Raw genomic sequence first — 13,393 nt, 5'->3', positions numbered from 1 at the left:
TGACCTGGCCTACAAATCATCGGATTACAGAAAAGTACAATTCATTTTAGAGGATGCACAACCTCATCTCTATGTGTGAGACACAAATAAAAGGAGGATTGGCTTAGGCAGGCCATAGACGGTGCAAATTTCTTTTAAGAAATTTGCAGGATTCCCCCATCAACACAGACAGTGCTGACAGGGCAATCTCTCCTGCTGAGACACTGTTCAACTGTACAACTATCCCCGACGGGAGAAGAATCTGATTATTGCTAGCGACTATAACAGCCGCTAGTGATTATCGCAAGTGAATCCGGCAGGCTGGTTGTATCCAAGTTGATCAATCGACGGTACATTCAGCCTGCCCACACGGTTTTAATCTCTGCCATTTCCAGCTGAACCGGCCAAGTCGAACCGTCTATGGCCAGCCCCAATCAGGGAAGGTAAAGGATTTTTTTTTTCTATTACATTAGGAGGATTGTGCATCACATAGTAATGGGATTGGGGACCTGTTTGGACTGTCATACAGGAGCCTTTAGATGTACTTTATCCACTTAACGACCAGCCACTGTATATATACGTCATCACTTTAAAGATGGATATCTCGGTAACGGCAGCAGCTGCTGCCACAACCAAGGTATCCTTCTTTGTGGGCGACGTTTCCGTACACGATAACGGTGGTCTCTGCGGCGGGTTCGCCGCGAGATTACTGTTATTGGCGGCGGGAGAGGTGCCACCCCCCCTCCCACCGCTCTCCCGCACCCTCCGCAGCTTACCGGAGCCGTCGGTAGCGGCGGAGGCGATCGGGTCCTTTCTGTGCCTGGGTATTGAGACGAGTGAGGCCAAGATGGCGCCCACCCGTCTCTATACCATAGGACGGCCGGAGCGACGTCATGACGTCGGCTCCGCCCACTTCTCTTAAAGGCACAATTTTTTTTGTGTCATTTTTTTTAACGACTTTTTTTTTTTTGCATTGTAGTCTAAATATATATATATATGAGATCTGAGGACTTTTTGACCCCAGATCTCATATTTAAGAGGACCTGCCATGCTTTTTTCTATTACAAGGGATGTTTACATTCCTTGTAATAGGAATAAAAGTGATCCATTTTTTTTTTATAAAACAGTGCAAAAATAAAAGTAAAATAAATAATAATAAAAAAAAATTTTAAAGCGCCCTGTCCCAACGAGCTTGCGCGCAGAAGCGAACGCATACGTGAGGAGCGCCCGCATATGAAAACGGTGGTCAAACCACACATGTGAGGTATCGCCGCGACCGGTAGAGCAAGAGCAATAATTCTAGCCCTAGACCTCCTCTGTAGCACAAAACATGCAACCTGTAGAATTTTTTAAACGTCGCCTATGGAGATTTTTAAGGGTAAAAGTTTGACGCTATTCCACAAGCGGGCTCAATTTTGAAGCGTGACATGTTGGGTATCAATTTACTTGGCGTAACATTATATTTCACAATATAAAAAAAATTGGGCTAACTTTACTGTTATCTTATTTTTTTAATCAAAAAAGTGAATTTTTTCCAAAAAAAGTGCGCTTATAAGACCGCTGCGCAAATACGGTGCAAAAAAAAGTATTGCAATGACCGCCATTTTATTCTCTAGGGTGTTAGAAAAAAAACAATATATAATGTTTGGGGGTTCTAAGTAATTTTCTAGCAAAAAAAAATGTTTTAAACATGTAAACACCTAAAATCCAAAACGAGGCTGGTCCTTAAGTGGTTAACTCAACATTTGCTTAACAAGGGTTCTGGCTGCACATTCAGGTTGCCTCTAGAGGGGAACTCTACTGACAAAGAGAACACAATTGATTGAAAAAATAACGAAGAAAGCAAGACCGTAAAAATACAAAATATCAAATATTGTTTTCAGTTAAATGTTACAAAAGAAACTCATAATGTCCATTCAATGAAAATACATTTAGTTTATCTTTAAGTACAACTTGTAAAGAAGGAAATATAGGGAGTGAGCGAGTTGTCTTATAAGGAAACCTTTCATGAGACAAATGTACTGGCTGCCAGTGCTGACTGCCTCATGAAACTGCTAGTTGTCTGGCTGTCAAGATGATCCTCCGGGTTTCATCATTTCAAAATCCCTGATCTAGGACAAAGAAATTAGGGAGTGCCGATTTCATTAACTACAAGCTTGTTCCATGCCAGGGACTCGCTGTGTGATAAAGAAAGAATGAGGATGACAGGCCAAGGGGAGAAATTAACTCCTATATATTACTCAATGCTACATTTACAAGAATTACTAGATTTTAACTGCTTACCCAAAACCATTCTGTGCAAATACACACACATAAGGGGGGTTATTTACAAAAGGCAAATCCACTTTGCACTGCAAGTGCAAACTACAAGTGCAAAATGCACTTGAATTTGCACTGATAGTGCACTTGGAAGTGCAGTCACTGTAGATCCGAGGGGGACATGCAAGGAAAATAAAAAACGGATTTTATCTTGCACATGATTGGATGATAAAATCAGCAGAGCTTCCCCGCATTTCAGATCCACCGCTCAGATTTACAGCGACTGCACTTCCAAGTGTGCTTTCAGTGAAATTTCAAGTGCACTTTGCATTTGTAGTTTGCACTTGTAGTGCAAAGTGGATTTGCCTTTCGTAAACAACCCCCAAGGTGTTTCCAGCTTCCGAGGGAAACAATATACAGAGGATCTCTGATCTTTGCATTGCCAATATGCTCTGTACTCTAGATATAAATGAGTGTCTTTACTTAAATGTATGTATAGTCAAACTTTTTTTAAGTTTTGGATAGAGTAAGGGAGGGTTAAAATTCAAATCAGGTTGTTATTTTTTGCTGTATCCTACAGGAGAGATTTACCCTCACTTCCTGTGTCAGGAAATTACCACTATAGACAGTTGTTGCTGGAACATTTGTGCCAATTGTATAAATCATAGGACTCTTGCTCTGGTGACACCTCGAAAATGTGGGATTTTTTTTCTTACTTTCTGTCTGGTGACAGGACAAATATAAGGTCTAAGCCAGCCCTACTCTATCCAAACCTAAAACAAAAGGTTTTGCATTTTAAATGCACTTTAATAAACAGTACTTAAAAGTAGAAATATAGGCATTTTGGATAAAGTAAGGGAGGGTCATCACCCCTGTAAGGTTTAGTTTTGTCATCTTTATCCCATAGGGGAGATTTCTCTTCGCTTCCTGTCCCATAACCAAACAGGAAGTGAGAGGAAATCCCTACAAAGTAAGAGAACCTCTGTGGGATCCCTGGGTCATCAGAACTAGTGTGCCCATTGGAAGATTTCCACTCTCTTGCTTTTCTGGGGACAACCCAAAATTTGTGGTTTTCTTTTACTTTCACTTTCAATGATAATGGTAAATAGGACAAATAGAGAGGGTGAATCTTCTTAATGGGAGCACAGATAGCAATAAAAACTGGCATGTTCTAATCTATCTCCACTCTATCCAAAACTAAAAATAAATGTTTTGCCTTCAGTAATACTTTAAGTACTGGAACTTCCCTTCTCTCCTTATAATTGTGTCTGCTACTGGCAGATTGATGTATTTGGATATGGTAGCCCATAAAGTCTATCAATGTTTAAGAAAGAACCCCTACCAAGGAGGAACCCAAGGTATACACTATATCGGAAGAATAGCCCTTTGTTCTTTTTCTTTTTTAAACTGGGAGGCCACAAAGTGCTTTAGGACCTTCTTAAAAATAAGAGGTTGGATTATTGCCCCCACCTGCCAATGGTGGATATCACATATAGATGTTTTACAGTGAATGGTAAACCAAACTTTGGGATTGGCACTACTTTAGTGGAAATTTATGGGTAAAGTTGTGTTTGCTATGGGAACATTTATTGTCAAGCATTTTTAGTAAAATTTCATTAGATATGTGAACATTTTATTATTAGGACTTTTTGTATTTGTTAAATATAGTGCTACTTTTTTTGTTTATGTATATTTGACAACTCCTATAAATCTATCTCGACAGGTTCCCCTTAAAGCATAGAACTGTCCAAATTTCAGCTGGCTCAGTTTTCAATAAGCTTCTCCCCTGTGTGAATGCTTCTTGATATTTCCCCAGCAGGGAGCACTGCAACTGAAATTTGCATCCGCAGGTCCTGGTCTGGCTGAGACTCCAGAACTACAGGAGGGCTGAAACATTGTACTAAATGTTTTTTATCTTAAATGGAGACCCCTTTTAGAAAAAACCTAGACTAAGAAAAATATAAAAGTTGCCATTACAGACCTTCTAAAAATGCCTGGCTGTGTCTGGCTTGAGTATTACTCAGTTACTGATGATCTGTACACGTGTTACACATCAATGACTTAGCAGTACTGATGCAAATGGATCAATATGACAACTGGGCATTTTCAGAATGAGAAGTCAGCAGTGGTAACTTTCATATTTTCTCAGCTGCACAAGAAGTAAGCTAGGAAGAGGCAATCTTCTCTCTTAGTCCATAGAGAATTTCCATCTGTTTCCGTTTGTCCTTGGCTCGGTTGATGACAGTTTTCAGCAGGTGGCAGTACAGGTCCAAGGAGGCCGGGCTGTCGTCATTTCCAGGCACTGGGTAGGTGATCAGACTGGGGTTGCAGTTAGTGTCCACTATACCAGCCGTTGGGATGTTCATCTTGGCGGCATCACGGATGGCCACATGCTGCTCGAACACGCTGTTCAGGGTGTTGAGAAAGATGATGAGGTCCGGCAGCCGCACACCGTTCCCATACTGGATGTTGGCATTGGTCAGCAGGCCACCCTGCCAGAAGCGTGTGTGGGCATATTCCCCGCACTCGTTGGCCAAGCTCTCCACCATGTGGGTGAACTGACGGCGGCGGCTCACAAACAGAATGATGCCCTTGCGGTAAGCAACATGAGCAGTAAAATTCAGCATCAGCCAGAGATGCTCCAGCGTCTGGTCCAGATCGATGATATCCTGGTCCAGACGGCATCCAAAGATGTATGGCTCCATCAGCCTGAATCAACCAGAGAGAGGTCAGTGCAAAGAAAGATTTTATGGCTATTACCATTTCACAAAATACAAATTCTTTCTGTGAAAAGCATGCACAATCTATGGTGTCCTCTGACTGCAGGACCATGTGCTGAAATTAAAAAGAATTCTAGGCAAATAAAGAAAATGGTCCCGTTTAATTAATTCTTATTTTAGTCATTGACTCTATGTTTAAATAGTGCTTACATTCTCTTTCTACAATTCCCGGCACACCAGAAAACCGACTCAAGCCAACCATACACTGATTGAAACTCTGTTGGTCCAGCAGGGACAAGCCAAACTTGGATCAGTGTGTGTGTGTGGCCTCCTCCACTTTACAGAAGTCTATTAACTTACCTCTGTCAAAGGGGCATATTGGAAGATTTTCTGAGGCCAAGGTTTCTGTGTTAGGAGCGTGCTAAGTGTGCACTCCCAGCACAGTAACAAGCCGTTACAGAGAGCTACAAGTCTCTATTTAACCCCTTCCCGCCAACAGTATGCATATACAGTATGTGACCTCACTGGACTGAGCTTTTTTCCATGGGGCCGCATATATGAGTAACTGCCTTTGTCCTGAGGCTCTCACAGGGAGCCCGGGTCCTGTACTAACAATCGGGACCTGGAACTCCTGGTTCTGGGTGTCCTGATCACTGTGATAGCCTCTGATTGGCTATCACAGTGATCAGTCATTGTGAAGCCTGCCCCTGTCTTTTCTTTCTCTCTGCATGTAGTGGAGAGATACATTGGGGGTTATTTACGAAAGGCAAATCCACTTTGCACTACAAGTACACTGCAAGTGCACTTGGAAGTGCAGTCGTTGTAAATCAGAGGGGTAGATCTGAAATGAGGGGAAGCTCTACTGATTTTATCATCCAATCATGTGCAAGCTAAAATGCTGTTTTATATTTTCCTTGCACGTCCCCCTCGGATTTACAGCAACTGCACATGTAGTGTAAAGTGGATTTTCCTTTCATAAATAACCTCCATTGTATCTCTCTCCTTGCGGAGAGAAAGAAATAAACAAAAATGTGTGTAAAAAAATAAAAATAAAATAAATAGCTAGAGCAAGGTTTGTTCTAGGTCAGTGCCAGGGTTAGTGTTTGGTTCAAGTAAGGGTCAAAAGTCAAGGTCAGTATTTTGGGCAGGATTTAAAAAAAAAAAAAATGTAATTAGTATCAGTGTGTTTCAGGTAGCATAAAAAAGCAAAATGCACACTATTGTTACTGGGCTGTACAACGGGTAACAACAAATAACATACACACATGTGGTATGGCCGCGATTGTCTGGGGCTGGAAAATTTCACTACCGTTTACCAGCAAACAAAAGCCCAATTTGTCCTAAAAAAAAACAAGGTATAATCCACCTGGATGCACAAAGTAGTTGTGATGATATGTACAGTTTTAGGCTGGGTTCACACTATTGCGAATTGGATGCGGGTTCCCAAATAGTAGAAGATTTTGACCGGTGCCGGTTCACATATCTCCGCTGCGGCTCCAGTGCGAATTTGCACAGGTGCCATGTGCGTCTTTTGTGTCCATTTCAGGTCCAAATTCAGCCAAAATTTCAGGCTGAAATCGGACCTGAAACAGTGAGCGGGGACGCCTCGGACCCCTGCTCTGAGCCGCATGCGAAGATAGTGTGAATCCAGCCTTACTGACACGTCATAGTTGCAAAACTGTGCTTAGGCATTAACATTTGTTTTACCTTTAGGCGGGATGGGGTTAAGATTGGGAACCGACAGGACAGGCTCCCAATCATGTAACCACTGTGCCAGCCTCCCAGTGTTAAGACCCACTTGAAAGGGCTGCTGGGAGGTGGAGGGTTTTTAAATACATTTCATGATTTTTTTATGAATATATACCTACATCCATGAACGCCTTTAGTTCTGCCTCAAATTCAGCTTCTCCACCTTTTACTGAAAAGATTGAGTTTAATAAGTTTCATAGCGCACCTGTGACGGCATCCTTTCTTGTGACCGAGATGGACACGGGAATCAAACAGTGCCTTCACCGAGAGGAGCTCCTTCACATTAAAGAAGTCGGGGTGCTTTAGGGGCTCAGAGATAAGCCACTTGTCAAAATCTAGAATCCAGGAAAATAAATACATTAAGAAATATATTGCAGGAGGTCACATGGGGGTTTGTACTGAAGAACTGGAGTTTGGGGTTCAGTTCATCATTGGAATTTGTGTACAGTGTACTTCTTCTGGGTGCCTCAGTTTCCTACACCAACCTAAAAAATGAATTGGGGGTAATTAGCTACCTCCCAAACTGAACTCACTGGCTGTAACTACGACTCGGACAACATATTAGAGAGTGTAAGCTAATTTGCGAACCATTTGAATGGTTCCATGCTATGTGCATGCGCTGCAAATGTGAAACACAACATACAATAAAATACGGCCCTCTTACCGGTCAGTGTTATTGCAATTTTAGGTGGAATATATTTGATTTCTTTGAGGTACTTATATAGCAATGACAATTTACGCAGAGCACAGCAAGTGGAATAAGTCACCTGCTAGTTTTTTATATGTCTGATCCAACAGTGAGGAAATCACTCTGTTGTAATTAATTTCTCTCTCCTCACCTTTCCGCTGCATCCTTAAAATAAAATAAAAAAGCAGCAGGGATGGTGGGAGCCCCTCATAATGTCCATGGCAGGTGTGCAGACCCCAGAGTTCCTTGAGGAGTAGAAAGAACTGACAGTCAAGTGTCTGCTTTGGGTGGAGTGATCGTCATCTGCGCTCACCTTTGATGCTTGTCTCCTGTGTCTGTTGCGCTGCAGTGGACTGGGCCGTTGCATACAACCTGCTGCATGGCAGTAGAGAACTCCGAGCTGGAAAATACGTCATCTGCCAACATAGTCTTGGCAACCCTGAAAACAAAAAACACTTATATACTGAAATGCAGAACTAAGGATAACAAGTACACTGCTCCAGGAACAGAGGGCGTGGGATTTCAGCAAGCTTTAAAAATATATAAAAACACATTAACAAAACTTAAGCCCCTTTCCACAGCTCCTCCCATCTCAGATGGTTACTGAACATTCTGTTCTGATAAAGACACCGCAATCAGGGCCACTAATAGGGCAGTACAGCCAGCCCTCCTGTAAGGTGCCCAAGCCCTATCACTCCAGAAGAGGGGCCCGGGCCCCTGCCAAGCAGGAGAGACAGCTGTACGTCCTTGTGACAGGACACCTGAGGATCTGCAGCGCTGCCGGCTTCCTCCCTCCTTGCAATGTTTTGATTTGGAGCAGAGGGCGAGAGCTGCAGAGTCTCTACCTGTGCCTCTGCCAGGTCCTGTAAATCTTCCTCCGTCTCTCCCCCTGGCCCCGGCTGCAGTTGGCAGTGTTATCTAGTCAGTGTGACTTAGACCCCTTTCACACTGGGGCCGCCCGTACGTTAGCACTAAAGCGCTGCTTATTTTAGCGGCGATTTTCGGCCACAAGTGGAGAGCTTTTAATTCCTGCTAGCGGCCAAAGAGGTTAAAAACGCCCGTGTTGTGACACTTCTGAAGTGCTTTTCAGCCACTTCATTACCCATTCATTACAACCGGCAGGGGTGTTTTTGGAGCGGTGTATACAGCGCTCCCAAAGATGCTGCTTGCAGGACTTCTTCTAATGTGCTGCAAGCGCACCGCTCCAGTATGAAAGCACTCGGGCTTTCACATTCGGGTGGTATGGGAGGCAGTTTTCAGGAGCTTCACAGGCGCTATTTTTAGCGCTAAAACGACTGAAAACTGCCTCAGTGTGAAAGGGGTCGAACCCTGTCCTCAGGACCCACTAACAGGCCAGGTTTGCAAGATAACTGAAATACATCACAGGTGATATCATTTACTGCTCAGTGATTGTAGTATTCTAGTCTGCATCTCCCCAAGGTAATACATAAAAACCTGGCCTGTTAGTGGGCCCTGAGGACAGGGTTGATGACCACTTCTCTAAAGAGCAGGAAGCTTGCTCCCCCTGCCTCCAGATCGTGCTCTGTGCTCACTGAACTTCAGTGCTGGCTGCAGAGTTTGTATGGAGCAGTGCTTCTGCTGAGGGGGTGAGTATATACTATTTACTGCTGCAGTATATTAACAGAAACTACGGGATTTTAGAGATGTAGGAGCCAGCCTAGAATGGCAAGTAGATAGACACTAGCTACTAGTGCAGTGTAGGAGCTACAGAACACACTTCTCCCTCCAGCTGACAGACATCTCTGCCCAGACATTTCTATATGCCACCCCCGGGGGCCCCAATTCACACTTTGTGTGGCGGGATCACACGTTCCTGCTTGCGGTTTATTTTTCTTGTTTTTCGCACATAGAGCATCCGATTCACTTGAACTGGCTGCCATACATGTGACAAACACATCACGGAGGCTCCAGGACTTTTTAGGGCATGCAGCTTTGCATGTCTGTCTGCTAATTGCATTTGGGGTGCCATTAACAATTAATGGCACCACAAGCACTATGGGGGTTATTTACTAAAGGAAAATTCACTTTGCACTGTAAGTGCACTTGGAAGTAAAGTTGCTGAAGATCCGAGGGGGACATCCAAGCAATGTGCGCTTGCAGTGCAAAGTGGATTTGCCTTTCGTGTGTATTCGCAGTGCACTTTTTAAAGGCACTGCAAAACACGTGTTACCTGTGCACCTGTACCTAAAGGCTCTTTCACATGGGCAGCTGAGCCGTGGATTTACTGCTATCCCAAGCTGCCCACCCTAATCCTAATACAGTCTGACAGGGCTGTATACATGCCATGGCTGCAATGCTTTACTTCACAGCTGCGGCATCTTTAATGCAGGCTGCAGAATATGACACGCAGCACCACCTGTCAAACTCTCCATTGAGTTCAATGGGGCTGCTCTGCAACTTGAAGCCAAACGCTTGGCTCACAGTTGCAGTGCGGTCTCACAATGCAAAATTGCCATTCGCAATTTAAAAGTGGAAAAAAATATATAAAAATGAACCAGGTGTCAGGAGGTGGCAGTAGGAAGGCTATAATTTCTGCCATAGCTGCAAAGCATACCATTGCATTTTAGTGATATGATATTACCGGTTTGGGGGGCCTGTTCGGTAGGATGTATGGGGCCCCATGATTTCTAACAGCAGCCCTGACCGCAATCATGGATCATTTACTATACAGCATCAGAAAATGCTTTTATCTGGTTCAGTTTAATTAAAATGTATGTAAACCCTAACAAGGAACTTCTCTTGTTTGTTCTGTTTTTGGCCAGTTAATATACCATTGGAAGTGTTTTATTATATCTGTTCAATAAATAAAAATACCTGTTGATTAGTTCAGAAACTCTGAGCTCTCTTGTGTCCTCTCCAAGCCTCTGGTGCTATGTCAAGGGGTCTAATTTGCCCTCCTAGTTCTAATAATGGACAAGAGAATAATTAGTGTCTATGTTGCAGAGATGATGAGAGTGGAAATGTTTAGGCAGGGCTGACACCATTTAGTCCAAAAAAATGCTGTGTTTTCACCCCACAACAAGACTAAGACCCCTTTCACACTGGGGCGGTTTGCAGGCGGTATTGCGCTAAAAATACCGCCTGCAAACCGCCCCTAAACAGCCTCCGCTGTTTGTTCAGTGTGAAAGCCCGAGGGCTTTCACACTGAAGCGGTGCGCTGGCAGGACGGTGAAAAAAGTCCTGCAAACCGCTTCTTTGGAGCGGTGAAGGAGCGGTGTATTCACCGCTCCTTCACCGCTCCTGCCCATTGAAATCAATGGGACAGCGCGGCTATACCGTGGCAATACCGCGGCTATAGCCGCGCTGTACGAGGGATTTTAACCCTTTTCGGCCGCCAGCGGGGGTTAAAACCGCACCGCTAGCGGCCGAATACAGCTGCAAGAACGACGGTACAGCAGCGCTAAAAATAGCGCTGTTGTAGCGCCGACACCCCCACCGCCCCAGTGTGAAAGGGGCCTTAGGCTCCATTCACAACCGAGCGTAGTGCAGCGATAGCTGCTGCACTGCAGTTTTTTTTAGCTTTTTTTTTTTTGTGGAGCATTTTTGCAGTGGCACCATTCATCTGAAAGGACCTTCCACCAAAGAAGCTCATGTAGCAAATCTTGGCACAGGGCTAGGAGCTTTTGGCATTGCAATTTTTAATGCGATTTAGCACGTTTTGTCGCTTAAGAAAAAATGGCATCACAATTGCGTCCTGTATTTTGCTACGATTCTGCCCGTGATTCCAGATCAGATACAGATCAGCAGGTATTCTTCTGTAGTTGCAGGATCTGTAAAGGAATAGCTGAGATGTACTGCATTTTTTAATGTTGCCCTAACATACACTTGTACCAATTGTTTTACGCAATTTCCATGCGTATTTAGTGCAAATTTGTGAGGGTAGTGGTCACATCTGCAATTTTAATTTCTATAAAATCTAGGCAAAAAATAATTTGCAGTGATGTGGACACTGTACTGCGATTTCAATCATATCACATAGAAGCCTACAGTGCTGAAATTTGCACCGCACAGGACCCTTTTTTGAACCGGATCAAATTCGCACCGCATATATGGGAACCGCCTTCATTGGAAATAATGCTTTTTTACATGACGTGCTAATCTATGCTTTTCGGATCTGATCCGCATAGAATTCACACAAATGTGAACTAGGGCTCAGACATTTTTCAGCTGAAATAAATTAGAAAAACTTGTGAAACCATTTACACATAGACTGCTTTATCCCCTTTACTAAACAGTTTTCATATATATGCTGAGGCAGGACGGGGGAGCCCTAATGTACATATGTATGTGTCACTGTCTTGCTCTGGGGAGCACTCCGTCTCCCTGTGACTGAATTGTCATAATCAACTAACGATCAGATGACATCAGCACTGTGCAAAGTGTGACAAGATCGGGGGGGGCTTCCTCAACTAGCTTCTGGCATCACTGCCCATTAAAAACGCTGGCTGTGGCCGTTGTAACGGGGTTATTATCAGGGCCGCCTTAATAGCATCATGGGCCCCTGGGCAAAGTAATGCACTGGGGCCCCTACCAGCTTGCCCCAATTTACACACCTACTTTCAAGAAATAAAGTATAAATAGTAGATAGAATTAAACATATATTAGTACTTTCAATAAAATCGATTTTACAAAAGGAAAACATTCCATAAATCAAAGACTAGTCAACACAAAGGGCACAGTACATGGGGGAATGCAGTAGGGCACAGTACAGGGGGGGGGGGGGATGTGTCAGGAGGGCACAGTATAGGTTCTGGGACGCTTCCCCGGACATGACCATATCGGGACAGTTTCGTAAAAAGCATGACTGTCCCAGCAACAGTCGGGACAGTTGGCAAGTATGATGTAATGCAAGATTATTGTGGGGCCCCTGGGAAGTGCCTAGGAGGGCCCTTGCATTAAGATGGCCCTGGTTATTATATATATATATATAAATAAAATATACACACAGATGGCATTGCCATAGACCCCAGCTAACGCTCTGGAAGAGGAATTACAAATTGTCTTCCAATTGTTTAAAAGAGAAAATCTCCTTCCTGACCTATAGTGGCAATCACAGATATCTCCGGACTGATTGACTAGTATGAGTAGAACTGGGCATTTCCACTCAGGTCACCATATCTGCTGGAACAGCTTCCATTGGAAGATTGCTTCTAATTAAAATAACTCTTTCCACAATTAAACTGCTTTTCTTTCAATTATAAGCAATTTTCCATGACCAGAATGGTGAGCTGGATAAATGGTGAGGGTGAACCTCCCCAGCAGGGCCTTTGCAATAAAAACCTGGCAGAGGATCTAACGCTTCTCTGCTCCATCCTAGACTAAAAAAAAATAAATCCACTTTAAGCAGCCCTTGTCCTATGTTTATCTCTTGTCAGTCCAGTTGCCTCTTCCTTGTAAGTAAGCTCCTCTGCCATCTCTGCACCCTGTCAGGGTATGTGAACTGAAGTGTGCAGTGAAGGTGAAGCCAATATGAATACATAAATAGAAGATTTTGTTGGCTTTACAAGCTGCAGCCTGACACTGATTGCTGTCAGTATAAGATCATCAGGGAAGCATCATTGCTAGAGACAGCATGCCCAGATTACACCCCCTGATAGGAGATCTGTGTGCAGCAATTAGGATGGCACTGCCAGGTACAGGAGCAGCTGTGGGTCACCATTAGCCGCTAACACTCACCAGCCTTCAGCAGCCCAGACAATGCACAGGAAGCCATGCTGTCTCCTGGAAGGTCACTCTACAGCTTCCTCTGTGTACTGTTTCCTGTCCCAGCCGCAGAGAGCTCCGGCGCCACCTGCTGGACAATCTGCATATTGCTAGCTGACACATTTAACTGTTATTCCATTCAAAATAATGATTTTATCATTAAGCCGTAACTATTATATTAAAATGACTGAACCTACAATGAAAACATTGTCAGGAATTATTCATATTTACACAGATGATTTTTCATCGACTGCTTTATGTTTAACTGATTGGA

At 43.7% G+C, this 13,393-nt stretch overlaps 1 protein-coding gene across 2 annotated transcripts; it reads right to left on the bottom strand.

The window, feature by feature from the left end:
- Window positions 1-1,830: 1,830 nt before the first annotated feature.
- MRPS2 (mitochondrial ribosomal protein S2) lies at window positions 1,831-13,218 on the bottom strand. 2 transcript variants are annotated; one of them, XM_073599610.1, is made up of 5 exons: window positions 13,093-13,166; window positions 10,231-10,319; window positions 7,709-7,834; window positions 6,913-7,042; window positions 1,831-4,947 (listed from the first exon to the last, which is right to left on the bottom strand). In XM_073599610.1, the coding sequence occupies exons 3-5, from the start codon at window positions 7,809-7,811 to the stop codon at window positions 4,404-4,406; spliced, it is 777 nt and encodes a 258-aa protein (XP_073455711.1). In that variant the 5' UTR covers window positions 7,812-7,834; window positions 10,231-10,319; window positions 13,093-13,166; the 3' UTR covers window positions 1,831-4,403. The 2 variants fall into 2 exon arrangements, with proteins under 2 accessions (XP_073455711.1, XP_073455710.1); XM_073599609.1 differs by lacking the exon at window positions 10,231-10,319 and having other exon boundaries at window positions 13,093-13,218.
- Between the last annotated feature and the right edge of the window lie 175 nt (window positions 13,219-13,393).

This window comes from Aquarana catesbeiana, linkage group LG09 (genome assembly GCF_042186555.1).
Source record: "Aquarana catesbeiana isolate 2022-GZ linkage group LG09, ASM4218655v1, whole genome shotgun sequence".
Taxonomy (NCBI): domain Eukaryota; kingdom Metazoa; phylum Chordata; class Amphibia; order Anura; family Ranidae; genus Aquarana; species Aquarana catesbeiana.
The sequence above is the reverse complement of the archived record's forward strand: the minus strand, read 5'-3'. Positions and strand labels throughout refer to the sequence as shown.

What these genes read in the sequence shown, in the direction of transcription:
- MRPS2 (XM_073599609.1), bottom strand. Translation starts at nt 13,129, where the DNA reads ATGGCTTCCTGTGCATTGTCTGGGCTGCTGAAGGCTG. An exon ending in GTCTGGGCTGCTGAAGGCTG is followed by an intron (nt 7,835 to 13,092) that starts GTGAGTGTTAGC and finishes TTTTGTTTTCAG; the next exon opens with GGTTGCCAAGACTATGTTGG. An exon ending in ACAGGAGACAAGCATCAAAG is followed by an intron (nt 7,043 to 7,708) that starts GTGAGCGCAGAT and finishes CCTGGATTCTAG; the next exon opens with ATTTTGACAAGTGGCTTATC.